Below are 18,937 nucleotides of genomic sequence, written 5' to 3' on the forward strand. Positions count from 1 at the left end.
CTCAAAAAAAAAAAAAAAGAACTTCCCAATGGCTGTCCCTGACTCGAAGCAGGAGCAAGGTCCTTCTTGTAGCCTACCTGGCCTGAGTGAGCTTGCCCTGGCCCCCATCTTGATTGCATTACCACACTCCACCTCATCCACTGCGCCTGGCCACCCTGCCCTCTTTGCTATCCCTTGAACTTATCAGGTATATGCCTGCTTTGGGACCGTTCTGCGTTTTGGAACTTACCCCTCAAGTATCTACATATTCTCTCCCTTACCTCATTCAGGTCTCTGCCCAAACATTTTATCGGGGGACCTTCCCTGAACCACCCTATCTGAAATGGAAAACCAGCCAGGTGCGGTGGCTCATGCCTGTAATCCCAACACTTTGGGAGGCCAAGGTGAGAGGATCACTTGAGTCCAGGAGTTTGAGATCAGCCTGGGCAACATGGTGAGACTCCAACTCTACAAAAAATTAGCCGGGTGTAGTAGCATGTGACTGTAGTCCCAGCTATTCAAGAAGCTGAAGCAGGAGGATCGCCTGAGCCCAGGAGGTCAAGGCTGCAGTGAGCTATGATCATGCTGTGATCACACCACTGCACTCCAGCCTGGGCAATCGAGTGAGACCCTGTCTCAAAATATAAAAATACAAATAAAATGGAAAGCCACTCTACTATTTACTGTCTACTTGTTCCTCAGTGCACTCACCACCACATGGCACTTGTTTATATTCATTCTCTCTCCACCCACTAGAAGGGTAAGCTCATTTATGTTGTTGACTGTTGTGTTCCCAGCACCCAGAATAGTGCCTAGCACACTAGGCCTAGCATACATATGAATGATTGAATGAATGAGTAAATGAATGCTAAGTCTGTGCCCTTTTAACTATGTCACTTTGCCTCTAATTGGAATCCAGGTGCATTTGCTCCATGTACAAATATTACTACTGGAGCCACTTGCTATCCCTGTGAAAATTTGCTAAATATTTGCTGACAACAAAGATAAGCCAGCTTCTTCTTATCAGTTAACTAAGAAGATCTAAAAGGCAATAGGGTTTTCTATTCTAATAGTCATTATATCGTTAATAACAACCACAAGACATTAAACATTTTGAAATAGGAATAATGGAGAGCAGTACACCAGACAAGTTTGTAAGACTCCAGAATCCAATGTCTTTTGTGGCAGCCCCCCAAATATAAAGCCTTTTCTTTTTTTTTTTTTTTTTTGAGACGGAGTTTCACTCTTTCACCCAGGCTGGAGTGCACTGGTCCAATCTCGGCTCACGGCAAACTCCTCCTCACAGTTTCAAGCAATTCTCCTGCCTCAGCCTCCCAAGTAGCTGGGATTACAGGCGCCCACCACCACACCCAGCTAATTTTTGTATTTTTAGTAGAGACAGGGTTTCACCATGTTGGCCAGGCTGGTCTCAAACTCCTGACCTCATGATCACCTCAGCCTCCCAAAGTGCTGGGATTACAGGCATGAGCCACTGTGCCTGGCCAAAGCCTTTTCTTACTCTTCTCATATCACCTCCTCAGTGAGAAGAGAAGGGTCAAATTGACCACTCATTGTCCAGTGACAAATACAACTGTCTTCTCTTAACACTCTAGCTTTATGGAAAATCCTGGTGGTTAATTTTAAAATACAAATAAAAGTCCACTAAAACAGATTTATCTTTTCATTCACAAACAGTCTATATCTTTTCAAGTTGGGAGGTTTTCAGTTGGCCTTGTAAACTGAAATAATAAATCTCTTAGTAAACTCTACTCACTAAAGAGGTCTTAAGCTCAGGACATTTTTTGAAACAATGCACTCCTAATATTTGTTTTCATCTGGAGAAGGAGCAAAGCCTGACAGAACACCCCAGGTTCCATTTTCAAAGAAGACCAAGAAGCAACACCTAGCTTCTTCAAGCAGATAGTGGCTGAATTTTGAAAAAAAACAAGTCAATCTCTAAGATTTTGCTTCAAAAATACATACTCCTGTCATACATTTTTGGCGATTGCTGCTTCAAGCTGCTAAAATAGTTCTTCTTTGGGAAAAAAAATACAGCTCTCAAGAAACTTAAGAGTTTGGTTTTGAAGACATATCTCCCTGTATATGAATCTGTCTCCTCTAGCTGTGTATCCTTAGGCAAATCATTTCACTTCTCCTCCCCTCAAGCTCCTCTGAAGTAACCTCACAACGACCCTGGAGGGTAGATTGCTCTTAAGGATAATGCCTGTAGAATGAGGAACACAGGGTCCAGCACATAGTAAGTGCTCAATAAACGGTAGCTACTGTCACTCCATAAGCAACTAGCCACACAGAAGCCTACTCAAGTCATCAGCACTTTTCAACATACTATATGCAAACAATTCATTGTGTAGAACATTTGGAAAATATAGAGAAGTATGACTAAAAAAATAACCCACCGGTACTGTGAATAAAACCTCCCCCAAACAAAAGAGAAATGGTGTGGACAGCAGACAACTTTTCCTCTAACCACTTTGAAATAGTGACCTCTGCTGGCCAGTGGAAAACACAAGCCTTCCAATCAACTCTTCTATGATTGAGCAAGGGTTGAGTGAGCCAGGCTTGGTCCTTGTCCCTAGAACAAAAACCAGGTGTTGCATTACAAGGGACAGAAATCGTCACAAGGGTTACCACGACGTAATTGGGATGTTAACAAAACTAAAGGCCAGCCTTTCCATTTGCTCATCTGCCCAGAAGATTCTTTTTTCAAGCCCGATAGTCTCTTATTTTTAAAATGTCATAATTGCATGCAAATGTTCTAGCAGAAAAACAACGCAAGGGGCATTAAAAATCAATCTTTCATGTAAGCCTCAGATTTTCCAGCATGAAGATCCAAAAGCAGAAGTGGTGACAAATGTGAGGAAAACAGTGAAAAAGTCAGAACGCATCATTAAGAATGTTACAACAAAAGGAGGAAAAAAAAAATCTCTGTGAGCACATGTCTAATTCAGCTGGGGTGAACAGCCAACTACAAAGAAGGCTTAAAAACCCTGCAAACTTCTTACAGATAGGGCCCAGAAATCCAATTAGGACCTCGTCAGGAGTCTTTTCTTCAAGGAGAAGTGTGCCTGATGGAGGAGACTACTCAAGAGACTACTGACTGGAATATTTAGATGTAAAACACATTCCCGCCTCTTAAGGTAGGAAATAAAACAGAAGTTGTAAACTGGCAGTAGTTTAGTTTGGCATGCATTGTTTTTTGTTTTGTTTTGTTTTGAATTAATTAGTTGCCAACACTTCAAAAAGGGAGATTTTGTATCAAAATGCAATTTTTTTTTTTTTTTGACTGGGTCTCACTCTGTCGCCCGGGCTGGAATGCAGTGGTGTGAACATGGCTTACTGCAGCCTCGCCTCCTCCAACCCCACCCCACCCCACCCCACCCCACCCCACCCCACCCCACCCCACCCCAGATTCAAGTGATCCTCCTGCCTCAGCCTCCTGAGTATCTGGGACTACAGGCACATGCCACCATTCCCGGCTACTTTTTGTGCTTTTTGTAGAGACAAGGTTTCGCCATGTTGCCCAGGCTGGTCTCCAGCTCCTGGGCTCAAGCAATCCTCCAGCCTCGGCCTCCCAAAGTCCTGGGATTAAAGGCATGAGCCGCCTGGCCTCGTTCTTATAAACAAATAGGGAGCTCTAGCCGCACTGGGCCAGCACTCTCCCATAGCAACAACAGCAGCTGGGGCCAAGCAGCAACAGCAGCCTTCCACATGCTCTCAGTGTGCTGTTCCCTGCCCAGTTGGCCTCTCACCTCATCAATTGTCTGGCTTTTGTGAACACTTAAGTCTGAGACCCTGGGTATGTAACAGCTCCAAGACACTGATGATGAGTTCCATTCAGTTCAAACAAATATCAACTGTGTACAAGGTACTTTAATAGCCACTAGGGATATAAAGAGGAAGACACGATCCCTAAATCCAAGGAACTCATAGACCTTTGGAAAAGAGGGCAAGCCAATTCACACTAATCATACATTATGACATGTGCATTGGAAAGGTACAAAAGTGGTAAAAACTAAAGGGATTAAATCAGTGTTCTAGCTTTTTGAGACACTTACCTCACTGACGTCCAGCCTTTCTTCTTTTCTAACATATGCACTTAAGGGTATAAATTTCCCTCTAAGCATGGCTTTTGCTATATCTCACAAATTTCTTTCTTTTCTGTTTGTTTTGAGACAAGGTCTCACTCTGCCTCCAGGCTGGAGTGCAGTGGCGCCATCTTGGCTCACCATAACCTCCGCCTCCCAGGTTCAAATGATTCTCCTGCCTCAGCCTCCCAAGTAGGTGCGAGCCACTACCACCCAGCTAATTTTGTATTTTTAGTAGAGACAGGATTTCACCATGTTGGCCAGGCTGGTCTCGAACTCCTGACCTCAGGTGATCCACCCACCTTGGTCTCCCACAGTGCTGGGATTATAGGTGTGAACCACTGCATCTGGCCTCAATATGTATTTTTATTACCACTCATTGAAAAATATTTTTTCCTTTTACCTATGTGATTTCTCCTTTGACCCGTAGGTGATTTAAAAATGTATCTTACTTTCAAAACATATGGAATGCTCTAATTATCATTTAAAATCGATCTCTATTTAAATTGCCTTATAGACACAAATTTTAAATGATGTTAATCTTTTCAGACTGAGACTTGCTCTACGGACCAACATATAGCCTGATTTGTAAATGTTCAAGATGAGCTTGAAAAGAATGCTTGGACTCCAGTAGGCAGGTGCGGTGCTCCTCATGTGTCCCATAGGTCAACTCTGCTGATTATGTCATTCAAATATTCTACATCCTTACTGATTTCCAAAATCTACTTCTATCAGTTACCAAGAGGTGTGGAAAATAACTTTTTTTTTTTTTTTTAATTTAGACAGTCTTGCTCTGTCACCCAGGCTGGAGTGCAATGGCGTGATCTTGGCTCACTGCAACTTCTGCCTCCCAGGTTCAAGTGATTCTCCTGCCTCAGCCTCCTGAGTAGCTGGGATTACAGGTGCACACCACCATACCTGGCTGATTTTTGTATTTTTAGTAAAGATGGGGTTTCACCATGATGGCCAGGCTGGTCTCGAACTCCTGACCTCACATGATCAGCCTGCTTCAGCCTCCCAAAGTGCTGGGATTACAAGTGTGAGCCACCACGCCCAGCCTGTTCTGTCAGTTTTTATGTATTTTTTTACTAAAGCAACATACATAAAGTATACAAATCTTGCATATGCAATTCAATGAATTTTTATATGTATACACCCCCATAACTCAAATTAATATATGGACATTTCCAGCACCTCAGAAGTTTTCCTCATGCCCTTCCACGAAGTCAATATACTGCCTCCTTCCCCATTACCACTACTTTGACTTCTATCACCATTAAATTCTGCCTGTTCTCAATATGCATATAAATGTCATCATACAGTAGATATTCCTTTGTGTCTGGCTTCTTTGGCTTAGTGTCTGTGAGCTCCATTCACATTGTTACATTTAGCAGTAGTTCATTCTTTTGACTGCTAGGTAACATTGCACTGTAAAAGTATAGCACACTTTATTCCACTGTTGATGAACATTTCAATTGTCTCTCATTGGGGACTATTGTGAAAACTCCTGCTGGAGGCATCCTAGTAAACACGACTTTTGGTGGGCATATGCACTCATTTCTCTTGGACATTTAGCAGAACTGATAGGTCACAGGGTAGGCACATGTTTAGCTTTAGTAGATATTGCCCATTTTTTCACTGCTTCCAGCAATTATATGAGAGTTTTAGTTGTTCTACATCCTCATCCACACCCGTTATTATCAATCCTTTTATTTTTAGCCCTTCTAATGGGTGTGTGTTAGTCTGTTTTCACGCTGCTCATAAAGACAAACCCGAGACTGGGCAATTTATGAAGGAATGAGGTTTAATGGAGATCTCACATTTCCACGTGGTTGGGGAGACCTCACAATCATGGTAGAAGGCAAGGAGGAGCTAGTCACATCTTATGTGGATGGCAGCAGGTGAAGAGAGTTTGTACAGGCAAACTCCTGTTTTTAAAGACATCAGCTGTCATGAGACTTACTATCATGAGAACAGCAAAGAAAAGACCCGCCCCCATGATTCAGTTATTTCTCACTGGGTCCCTCCCACAGCCCATGGGAATTATGGGAGATACAAGATGAGATTTGGGTGGGGATACAGAGCCAAATCATATCATTCTGCCCCGGGCCCCTCCCAAATCACATGTCTTCACATTTCAAAACCTTTCATGCTTTCCCAACAGACCCCCAAAGTCTTCATTCAGTATTAACTCAAAAGTCCACAGTCCAAAGTCTCATCTGAGACAAGGCAAGTCCCTTCCACCTATGAGCCTGTAAAATCAAAAGTGAGCTAGTTACTTCCAAGATACAATGGAGGTACAGGTATTAGGTAAATACAGCCATGCCAAATGGGAGAAATTGGCTAAAACAAAGTCCTCATGCAAGTCCCAAATGCAGTGGGGAAGTCAAATTTTAAAGCTCCAAAATGGTCTCCTTTGACACCATGTCTCAAACCCAGGTCACGTTGATGCAAAAGGTGGGCTCCCACAGCCTTGGGCAGCTCCACCCCTGTGGCTTTGCAGGGTACAGCCCACCTCCTGACTGCTTTCACAGGCTGGCATTGAGTGTCTGCAGCTTTTCCAGGCACATGGTGCAAGCTGTCAGTGGATCTACCATTCTGGGGTCTAGAGGATAGTGGCCCTCTTCTCACAGCTTCACTAGGCAGTGCCCCAGTAGGGACTCTGTGTGGGGCCTCCAACCCCACATTTTCCTTCTGCACTGCCCGAGCAGAGGTTCTTCATGAGGGCCCGATGCCTGTAGCAAACTTCTGCCTTGGTATCCAGGTGTTTCCATACCTCCTCTGAAATCTGGGCAGAGATTCTCAAACCTTAATTCTTGACTTCTGTGCACCCACAAGCTTAACATCATGTGGAAGCTGCCAAGGTTTGGGGCTTCCACTCTCTGAAGCAACAGCTCGAGCTGTACCTTGGCCCCTTTTAGTCATGGCTGGAGTAGCTGGGATGCAGGCACCAAGTCCCTAGACTGCACACAGCAGAGGGAGCCTAAGCCTGGCTCACGAAACCATTTTTTCCTTCTAAACCTCCAGGCCTGTGATGGGAGGGGCTGCCACAAAGATCTCTGACATGCCCTGGAAACATTTTCTTCATTGTCTTGGTGATTAACATTTGGCTTCTCATTATGCAAATTTCTGCATCCAGCTTGAATTTCTCCTCAAAAAATGGGATTTTCTTTTCTATCACATTGTCAGGCTGCAAATTTTCCAAACCTTTATGCTCTGTGTTCTTTTTAAAACTGAATGCCTTTAATAGAACCCAAGTAACCTCTTGAATGCTTTGCTGCTTAGAAATTTCTTCCACTGGCTGGGCATGGTGGCTTACGCCTATAATCCCAGCACTTTGGGAGGCCGAGGTGGGTGGAATCACCTGAGGTCAGGAGTTACAGACCAGCCAGACCCATATGGTGAAAACCTGTCTCTACTAAAATTACAAAAATTAGCCAGGCATGGTGGTGTGTGCCTGTAGTCCCAGCTACTTGGGAGGCTGTGGCAGGAAAATCACTTGAACCCGGAAGGTGAAGGCTGCAGTGAGCTGAGATCATGCCACTGCACTCCAGCCTGGGTGACAGAGCAAGACTCCCTCTCAAAAAAAAAAAAAAGAACAAATTTCTTCCACCAGATACCCTAAATAATCTCTCTCAAGTTCAAAGTTTCACAAATCTCGAGGGCAGGGGCAAAATGCCACCAGTCTCTTCGCTAAAACATAAGAAGAGTCACTTTTGCTCCAGTTCCCAACAAGTTCCTCATTTCCATCTGAGACCACCTCCACCTGGACTATATCATCCATATTGCTATCAACATTTTGGGCAAAGCCATTCAACAAGTCTCAAGGAAGTTCCAAACTGTCCCACATTTTCCTGTCTTCTTCTGAGCCCTCCAAATTGTTCTAACCCCTGCCTGTTACCCAGTTCCAAAGTCACTTCCACATTTTCAGGTATCTTTTCAGCACCCTCACTCTACTGGTACCAATTTACTGTATTAGTCTGTTTTCATGCTGTTGATAAAGACAAACCTGAGACTGGGCAATTTACAAAGGAAAGAGGCTTAATGGAGAACTCACAGTTCCATGTCGACGCGGGAGCCTCACAATCATGGCGGAAGGCAAGGAGGGGCAAGTCACATCTTAGGTGGATGGTGGCAGGCAAAGAGAGAGCTTGTGCAGATAAACTCCTGTTTTTAAAGCCCTCAGATGTCATGTGACTCATTCACCATCACGAGAACAGCACAGGAAAGACCTGCCCCATGATTCAGTCATCTCCCACTGGGTCCCTCCCACAACACATGAGAATTATGGGAGCTACAAGATGAGATTTGGGTGGGGACACAGAGCCAACCATATCAGGGTAGGTAGTGGTGTCTCATTACATTTTAAGTTTGTATTTTCCTAATAACTAAGGGTGCTTATTTCTCTTACAGGCCATTGGGATAAACTCTTTTGAAGCACCTATTCATCTTTTGCCCATACTGCTTTATGTACTTAGAGGTTATAGAAGTTGCATTAACATTTAGAACTGTATCATATTGGCCAGGCACAGTGGCTCACGCCTGTAATCCCAGCACTTTAGGAGGCTGAGGCGGGCAGATCACGAGGTCAGGAGATCGAGACCATCCTGGCTAACACAGTGAAACCCTGTCTCTACTAAAAATACAAAAAAAAATTAGCCGGGCGTGGTGGTGGGCGCCAGTAGTCTCAGCTACTCGGGAGGCTGAGGCAGGAGAATGGTGTGAACTTGGGAGGCGGAGTTTGCAGTGAGCCGAGATTGCGCCACTGCACTCCAGCCTGGGCAACAGAGCAAGACTCCGTCTCAACAAAAGAAAAAAAAAAAAGAACTGTATCATATTAAATGAACCTTTTTAAAAAAATCTTTTATTATTTTGAGGTGCCCCTATTTATCTCTAGTAAGGCTTTCTGTCTTAAAGTGTACTTTGTCAAAAACTTACATAGCTATACCAGCTTTCATTTAGTGTTTGCATGTTCATCTTTTCCTTTTACTTTCAATGTATCTATCCTTATAATGAAATCTCTCAGCTATTGTTGAAATCTCTCAGGTATTGTTTGTCTGAAAAAAAAGTCTTTATTTCCCCACCATTTTAAAAGATTAATGCTGGGTATAAAATTCTAGGTTAGTAGAGTCCTTTCGGCAATTTAAAATGTCCATTTCGTTGTCTTCAGTTGTTTTTGTTGAGAATTGCCACTCATTTGAAAGTGGCCTTTGGCCAGGCACGATGGCTTACACCTGTAATCCCAGCACTTTGGGAGGCAGAGGCAGGATCACTTGAGCCCAGGAGTTCGAGACCAGCCTGGGAAACATGGTGAGAACCTGTTCCCACAAAAAGTTTAAAGATTAGCCAGGCGTGGTGGCTCATGTCTATAGTCCCAGCTATTAGGGGGCTGAGGCGAGAGGACTGCTTGAGCCTGGGAGGTCAAGGCTGCAGTGAGCCAAGATCATGTCACTATACTGTAGCCTGGGTAACAGAGCCAGACCCTGTCTCAAAAATAAAATAAAAGTGGTCTTTTTTCTCTCTACTTTGAAGACTTCGTCTTTGGTTTTTAGTGCCTTTACTATGATGTAGTTCAGTGTGGGTTCTTTTTATTTATCTGTTTAGGGCTCATAAAGCTTTTTCAATCTGTGGCTTGATGTCTCAGGTTTGGAAAGTTCTCTGTTTCATATCTTCAGAACTGTTTCTGGTCCATTAGATCTCCCTCTCCTTCCAGGATTCCAATTACACTTATACATTTTCTCATTGTATCATCTATTTTAACCTGTCTTCTGTATTTTAATATTTTTGACTTTCAAAGCTTTATTCTGGATAGTTTCTTCTGACCTATCTTCAGTCATTTTCTTCAGCTATGTCTAATCTGCCATTAAACCTACCGATTGACCTCTTATTTTTAGTTATCCTGTTTCTGTTGTAGAATTTCTCCATGGTTCGTTATCAAATTTTATATAAATGTTTTATAAGTACCTAACCACAAATTATATAGTATATGTAAATATGTAGCTTCCGGTTCTCTAATGAATTAGAATTTTTAGTCTCATTGAATATAGCAATAATAACTATTTTAAAATCTCCGATAACTCTCTCATGCAGAGTCCCTATGGATCAATCTATTGTCTATTGCTTTTGTTGGTTCTCATTCATGTTATACTGTCTCTTCCTGAGCCTGGCTGTTTTTAATGGTGTGTAGACACTGTATTTGAAAACTTGTTTATAGATATAATTAAGGCCTATGGTGTTGTGTTCCTCAGAAAGGATTTATTATAGCTTCTGCCAGGGCCTGGAAATACTGACAAACAGAGATAATCTCAATCCAATTTAATGAGGATTCTCCCCAACTAGTTTATGGCATCTACTTCCTCTTCATCCTTCCTCCTAAGGTGAAGCACTTTGGGGTCCCAACCCAAGGCAAAGGGATTTGCCAGCTCCTCTTTGCAGGCCTTGAATCCCAAATTTTGTCCTCTACCCTGGGAGGCTCTGGGAACTGCCCCTACTCTCCATCTCGTCCTGATCAACAAAGGTAGGCTTGTAGAAGCTATGTTGGCACACCATGGCCTTGTCCCTCACGCCTAATTAGACCCTTGGATACTTCATCCATTTGGGCTAATTTCTTTCAATCAGGAATTTGGTTGGTATTCAGAACCAGCTGGTCAGTCTCTATTACATTGTAAAATCGGGAGCTGGATGGAGTGGCAGAAAGCAAGGAGGGAGAATAAAACGTATGTGCAGAAAACAGCTGAGAAGGAGACCATGAGAGCTCTTCAGGTTCTTCCTGGGGTCTGAAACCTATACTTGTGCTCACCAAGACTTTCCTGTGCCCTCAGAATCAACTCTCCTTTCTATGCTTAACCTAACTGAGGTAGAGGTTGTGTCCTTGCGAACAAACATCATAATATAGTTAGGAAGAGACTAGCGTTTAATATTTTTTTAAGACTACACACCACTCTTACTAATGGCTTGAGAGGTAAAAGGATAAACCAACCAACAGTCAACATACCTTCAAACGACTATCAAGGTAAAAATCTGATTTAGAGGTCACCTTCCAGTGTTTCTCTGCCAGGCATTCCATGGGACTTCCAGAACCACTTTACCAACAGAATCACTTATAAGGCACACTCAAAATCTGGTAAAATACATGTGAGCAGGGACAGTGTGAGCACTTGAGGGCAGTCCAGTCACACAGCTCTGAAAATGAGGTGGGTGACAAAGTGGGCTAGCACCAGGACATCTAAGGACATGCTATGGTTAATGATAATGATGGTTAAGCTCAATCTAAAGAATGGGAAGTTTTTGCCAAAAAGATAGAAATTCAGGTAAAGGGAACACGCACCAGCACAGAATGGTGTGAAAAGGCAACCCATGTCATGTCACCTGCTGCAACTTCAAGATAAGTATCTGGGGCCGGGCGCAGTGGCTCACGCTTGTAATCCCAGCACTTTGGGAGGCCGAGGCGGGCGGATCACGAGGTCAGGAGATCGAGACCACGGTGAAACCCCGTCTCTACTAAAAATGCAAAAAATTAGCCGGGCGTGGTGGCGGGCGCCTGTAGTCCCAGCTACTCGGAGGGGCTGAGGCAGGAGAATGGCGTGAACCCGGGAGGCGGAAGTTGCAGTGAGCCGAGATTGCACCACTGCACTCCAGCCTGGATGACAGAGCGAGACTCCGTCTCAAAAACAAAAAAAAAAAGATAAGTATCTGAACACCTGAACATTGCTCAGCATTCCTGCATTACCTAGAGATTTAACTGTACTCTTCAAGATTTTCAATAACTGAATCAGATGGAAGAACTCTACAGCGAATGATAGTTCATATTGCTTCAGACACTCATCTGAGAGAACACATTAGCAATCCACTAGAACAGTGGTTCTCAAAGTATGGTCTCAGGACTAGCAGCATCAGCATCACCTGGTGATGTGTTAGAAATGCAAATTATTGGGCCCTACCCTAGACTTACTGAATCAGAAACTCTAGGCTGGGTGCCATGGCTCACACCTATAATCCCAGCATTTTGGGAGGCTGAGGTGGATGGATTGCTTAAGCACAGGAGTTTGATACCAGCCTGGGCAATAGTGGGACCTTGTGTCTACAAAAAATAGAGAATATGGCCAGACGTGGCAGTGTGTACTATGATCCTAGCTACTTGGGAGGCTGAAGTGGGAGGATTGCTTGAGCCTGAGAGGTCAAGGCTACAGAGGGCCAGGATCATGTCACTGCACTCCAGCCTGGGTGACAGAGAAAAAGACCCTGTGGAAGGATGGAAGGAAGGAAAAGAAACTCTGGAGGTGGGGCCAGTAAATCTGTTTTAATAAGCTCCTCAAGAGATTCTGATACATGCTAAAGTATGATCTAGAATAAACCCTTCTCACAATGTGATTCTGCTTAGACTTTTATTAAAAATTACATCTCTTGGGAACCAGCTGAGACCTCTTGAAGCAAAATCTGCACTGTCGTGGAGCCCAGATTCTACATAGCTACTAAGCCCCCCTGGTGATTCCGATGCACAGCGGGTTTCAAATACCCCATTAGATTATAAACTCCTTGAGAGCAGGGGCTGTCTTGTTCAGTTTATTTCTAATTGTTGTGCCATAAGAGACACTCAGTGAATGTTTGTGAATGATCAGCTGATTCCACATCAACTTGCCCATCACGACAGCAACTTGTGCCAAGGCGGCTTAGAGGTATGTGTTTATCCATCCCCTTTCTTGCCCCTCAAAACAAAAAAGATTTTGCTTATTTAAAAATGGTCAGCAGCTTGCTAAGCATAGCTGGATTGTTAACTGATGAATGAAAGCCATCTTTGTTTTAAGCTATTTGGTTGTAAAGAAAGGTAACTATGGGTTAGGAGAGCTAGAGGGAATTTGAGGTACCTCAACTACCTAGAGGTGAAGTTCAGATTAATTTAAGTAACGCTGACAGACGTAACTGTTAGCCTAGGGGAATACGATCCGTTTGGAAACACTATTTTGGCAAGAAAAGAAACTTCTGTTAAGGGATGGCTTTCAGCACCTCCACCCTTTGTTCAGTTTTGTCAGCCAAGACAACAAAGAATGAGACTTTCTGAATTCAGGCTCCTGAGAGTTACCATGAAACCCACCGAATCAGTCTAGGTTAAGGGCAAAAGCTGACTTCTCAAGAAGTTCAACTCTTTCAGGTTTTATAAGCATCTGAGACTAAATTGAAATGATTCAGGAAACATCACCACCACCCCATCCAGAAATTAAATAATTGACCTTTTACAGACACACATATTTCAATTAATTGTTCCATTTTTTAAAATTGCCAATTTATTTTTCTACCCAATCCCGTATCAACGATATACAAAAGGATATAAACAGACGGATGACACACCAAACAATTACCAAGGAACAAATCCTGCAAAGTAACAAATTGTTGCTTATCCATGTCCACTCAACTGTACAAGGTTTATTTCTCAGACAATTTCCCAGTTCTCTGGGAAAGAAGTTCTGTGGATTTATACCTTCCATAAGGGTCAAGCAAACATGCTAAGAGCTGATACCATCATGTTTTTATACTAACAGCCGAGAAAGGCTTTTAAAGAACACTCTCCTTCAGGCCAATGTTACAGCACTAGTGGGCTCATAGACAGGATGTGACTTCATCAAAGGAAATGCTTCTCTCCTCTTGGCCTCCCTAAGGTCCTCCTCCTAGTACACAGGAGGAGCTCCCCATAATAACACCCTAGTTCCAACAGATGGTGTGTAGATTATCAACACACAACGAGAAAAGAAACTGACCCCCTTACCTACCAAATACAATACAGATCTGGGGAGGCAGTTTCCAGATCTTCAACAGGCAGACACTATGAGGCCTGTATTTAGTACACAGCACATTCTCTTGAGAGAAAACAGGAATGAACATTCTCAGAAACATTCACATTGCTCATCAAATGTAGGTTTACCCAAAGTATATAGGAAATGGCAAAAACCTAAACCTAGCTGGACATTTTATACAAGTAAGTCAAAGTTCAAAGAATCATCCTATCTTTATTCTCAGAAATCCAATGGGTTGAATATCACAGTTCTTCTTTAATGGAAGCAGAAGATTCAGAGTCCTTGTCTCCCAAAATGCCTCAGCCAGGGTCAGCACAGAGAGTGGAATATAAAAAGCTTAATTGTGTTAATACATGGAAGACAACAGCTCTCAGTCAACCTAGCCACAATTTTCTGTCTTGGCCATCTGTAAGAAACGACTACATTTGAAATTCAACTTTCACATTCAGAAAAAGAAATCAATTCAGCTTCAGACACAAAGCAAAACCAAAAACAAAAAAACAAATGGCAATAGCCTACATATATAAACACTTGACAATCGGGGAACTGTCCCACAGTGATACGCTCAAGGCCAGTAGCACCCATTTTGGCATGTACTGGTTGAAGGGGCAACAGGACCTGGAGCTAAAATATTCAATTATAAAGATATAATACATCAATGAATCAGACAAAAGTAGACATATATGATATCACATTAAAGATTCATATACAGTACTGTGCTGCTGTAAAGAAAATATTTTGGGACACTAGAAGGAAAAGACAATAGGAAAAGAATTACCAAGGAGCATTTCAGTCCAAAGCCAGTCCAGTGAATATCTATGACTAGGATTTCCAATCTTTGATCTTCAAAGAAGCTGATCTAATAAATTCTAACAATACTTCGTTCACATTAGGGACACACAACATACTTCCAAGTACAGTAATCCCTCTGATGTTTTGGTTTCACTTGCTATTTGATGACTAAGTTGTTTGTGGCTATAAAGATCTTCCTCTTTTAATTAGCCATTTAACACTACAGAGGCTGCTCCCTTTGACAGACCAGACAAGTTTCACAGAATTTGATCTAATGAAGATGAATGGTGGGGAGAAAAGGGAACATTTCCTGGGTTTTTTTGCAAACCTTTTTCTCTTGCTTGAAAAACTCTGCAATCACTTAATGTTTTGCTCCAGAAAAAGAAAGCAAAACTAGCTGGGAAAATACCCATACATTAATACTTTGTGTTTACCAGTATGATACAAAATAAATTCATAGATGTCAGTCAATTGTTTCTTAAAGACCAAATGTGAATTTTTAATCTTGTAACTTAAGAACTGAGTTTTTCCACATTCCTTTATATAGAGTTAGCATCTGTAAACTGAGACCCTTTTTTGGGTAATCATACAAATTTAATTTGTCCCTGGAAACAAAAACCCAACCTAACAGATTAACAAAATATGTCCTTTAGACAATATTTTTTGTGAATATTGCTGCATTGTTACCATCTTTATCCTTCAGTAAATGAAACTACACTTCAAAAGTTTATGTATTGTGAGTTTACAAAGAGCTAAACTCTTAATTAAGAAGACTATGAAGTCAACCTACACTCATTTCAGAACTGGCTTCCCTCTTTTCAAAAGTAAGTTCTAAAAGTTTTTTAGTTATTATTATTAAGTTATATGAGCTACAGACATTTCGACTGCCATCAATGCTTCTGTAAAATTGAATAAAGATTTTATTATACCACACACACAAAAAGCAATCGGTACAGAAAAGGCAGTTTTCAGTTATGCTGTTGAGAATTTCTTACCATGATTTCTCCCATTAAAGTATAGTTTTCAAAGCAACCACCACGACAAAGGAAGCATCTAATTAGTCCGTTTTCTTCTGATCCAAGAATGCTGAACATTTACTGTCCCATCTGTAGTTGTATCAGCAGTGTAATGAACACAGTTTATATTACTTAACTATTCTTTGAACTCCAAGAACTGTTGAAGTCTTTTCTGATGTTCTGCAGATGCTTGCACAGCACTAAATGAAACATAAATTCAAAGCATAAGCTTTATTTTACATTAAGCATATTAAGTGAACCACAGAGCAGAGAGTCAATATTTTTCAAAACAATTAAAAATGAATAGAAGTCTTCACTTATTTAGTATTTCTGAAAAAGCTGGATGAAAACTCCTTTTAATCTAATGAACAGGAGGGCTTGCATTCAGTAATGGCATGCTTCTATCTTCTAAAAGACCAAACAAATTAAGACTGACAAGCGAAGGCATTGACTTTAACCTGCTCTGCTATGGAACCTGCTGTGTGGAGTTCCAGGCCTTGTAGTAGATTTTCTGGATTTTATTATTTTATTTAAACCAGATTCCAACATTATCTTTGAGTTGTGGAGTATCTGAATTGCCTTTAATACAAAATCCTTTAAACTAAAATGTTTGGTTAAAACACAATAGACTCCATTAATTGTTTCCAAAGGTAACAGCTTGGTGGTTTAGATTTACTTCTCCCTTTGAACATAAGTTATGCTTTGGATGGGAACACTGAGTTCTCTCTCCACCCTCACCATCACGAAAATATATTACCTTGACAAAATTAGGGCAAATATATACTGAAACTAGTAAAATACTTCCTCTTAAAATTCTGGGCAAAAATTGAATATAATGAAAGATTCCGGTTTTCTAGTTCTTGAATAGGTCACCGCTTTTTAAAGTGCCAAGACAGTCTTATTTTAATAATTTTGTTATGAATTGCCCTAAGATGTCTTATAGACATCTTTGCTTTCTTGAACCATGTACCTCCAATTGAACCATTTCAAGTATTTTACTGTAAAAAGATGCCCTCTAGGTGCTAGTGAGGCTGTCTTGTCTAACTTAATGGCTCTGGAACTCTCTCAAACACCAAATCTGTGGCTTTCCCATGACATTTCTCTCTGCTAGCAGGTAGTCAAGTGTCCCTTACAATTTACTGTTAGTACTCCTGACTCTAGTAGCAATCTCTGCCCCTCAAATAAATTTTGATATGGGCCAGGCATGGTGGCTCACACCTGTAATCCCAACATTTTGAGAGGCCTGAGGCAGGAGAACTGCTTGAGCTCAGGAATTTGAGGCTGCAGTGAACTATGCTACGATCTTGTCACTGCACTCCAGCCTGGGCAACAGAGCAAGACCCTGACTCATAGGCTGGAAAACCAGAATTAGATTAGCCTAAATTAGGAGTAAATGGGAGGTGGCAGGGAATGGGGAGATGTAGGTCAAAGGATAGAAAGTTGCACATATGTAGCATGAACAAGTCTAGAGACCTAATGTATAACATGAGGACTATGGCTAACAAAATTGTATTGTACTAGGTATTTTTATTAAATAAGCAGATTTTAGCTGCCCTTGACATACACACAAGAAAGTAACTATGTGAGATGACAGACATGTTAATTTACTTCACTACAGTAAACATTTTACTATTTCTATATAAATCCCATAACACGTTATAAACTTCAAATATACACAATACAATTTATCTTTTAAAAAATGAGTAAACAGTGTTGAATGAATGTCTCCAATGAGTGGGCTGTGTTTGTTAGTTGATTTTCAGAGCTCAAGAGCTGACTTCATTTATACCTAGTTCTCAGAGGCAGAGCTTTGAATAGTGAATAATCAGATATTATACAGTAATAATAAGTATCACGATAATGTATACTGCACAGTGGGCTTTACCTATGTATGATCCCATTTTATCTTTACTAACAACAAATGAAACCAAGTGGGTGTGAGAACGTTCCCTTTCATGGGGACAAAAACTGTATCAGAAAGATTCAGAAGTTGGGGGAAATACCACAGTCTAGGTTAGGAGTATAGACACTATAGATAGAACCCTAGGGTTAGAAAGATTTGCATCTGAATCCTGGTTCTGCAACTCACTACTTGCATAATCTTGGGTGAGTTACTTAAAACACTAGGAAACTTGCTCACAATCACAGATAGCCAATGATGCAGACAGAAATCCAGATATTTTAACTCCAGATCTAGCATTCTTCCCACTATACGACACTGTCCTACATTTGTACAAATAGCCTCCACTGATTTTATCAACTTTGGCGCATATATAAAATATTGTTCTCTTCGGAGAAAAGAAACTAAGGTGGAATTTCATTCTCACAATTTTTATTTTATTTTATTTACGTATTTATTTATTTTTGAGGCAGCATCTCACTAAAATATGGCTTTTCAGAGAAAAGAAACTAAGGTGGAATTTCATTCTCACAATTTTTATTTTATTTATTTATGTATTTATTTATTTATTTATTTATCTCTGAGGCAGGGTCTTGCTCGGTCGCCCAGGCTAGAGTGCAGTGATGCAGTATTGGCTCACTGCAACCTCCACTTCCCAGGTTCAAGTGATTCTTCTGCGTCAGCTTCTGGAGTAGCTGAGATTATAGTTGCCTGCCACCATGCCCAGCTAATTTTTGTATTTTTAGTAGAGAAGGGGTTTCACCATGTTGGCCAGGCTGGGCTCAAACTCCTGACCTAAGATGATCCACCCACCTTGGCCTCCCAAAGTGCTGGGATTACAGCCGCGAGCCACTGCACCCGGCCCATTCTCATAATCCATTCTCATAATTTTTAATCAGTCATCTATCTCTCTTTTTTTTTTTTTTTTTTTTTGAGACGGAGTCTTGCTCTGTCCCCCAGGCTGGAGTGCAGTGGCACGATCTCCGCTCACTGCAAGCTCCGCCTCCCGGGTTCACGCCATTCTCCTGCCTCAGCCTCCCGAGTAGCTGGGACTACAGGTACCCGCCAACATGCCCGGCTAATTTTTTGTATTTTTAGTAGAGATGGGGTTTCAGCGTGTTAGCCAGGATGGTCTCGATCTCCTGACCTCGTGATCCACCCGCCTCAGCCTCCCAAAGTGCTGGGATTACAGGCTTGAGCCACTGCGCCCGGCCTCTCTTTTTGTTTTTTCTTTGAGACAAGAGTCTCGCTCTGTTGCCCAGGCTGGAGTACAGCGGCACGATCTCGGCTCACTGCAACCTCCGCCTCCTGGGTGCAAGCGATTCTCATGCCTCAGCCTCCCGAGTAGCTGGGATT

General features: G+C 41.9%; 1 protein-coding gene across 6 annotated transcripts in view; it reads right to left on the minus strand.

Moving 5' to 3' along the window:
* Window positions 1-13,343: 13,343 nt before the first annotated feature.
* Window positions 13,344-18,937, minus strand: part of NDC1 (NDC1 transmembrane nucleoporin) — a 66,315-nt gene continuing 60,721 nt past the window's right edge. For all 6 annotated transcript variants that reach the window (XM_063613115.1, XM_063613118.1, XM_063613116.1 and 3 more), the window contains one exon: window positions 13,344-15,881. In XM_063613115.1, coding sequence (XP_063469185.1) covers window positions 15,818-15,881 — 64 coding nt within the window. In that variant the 3' untranslated portion in view covers window positions 13,344-15,817. The remainder of the gene's footprint in view (window positions 15,882-18,937) is intronic.

Source organism: Symphalangus syndactylus, chromosome 19 (assembly GCF_028878055.3).
Source record: "Symphalangus syndactylus isolate Jambi chromosome 19, NHGRI_mSymSyn1-v2.1_pri, whole genome shotgun sequence".
Lineage (NCBI taxonomy): Eukaryota > Metazoa > Chordata > Mammalia > Primates > Hylobatidae > Symphalangus > Symphalangus syndactylus.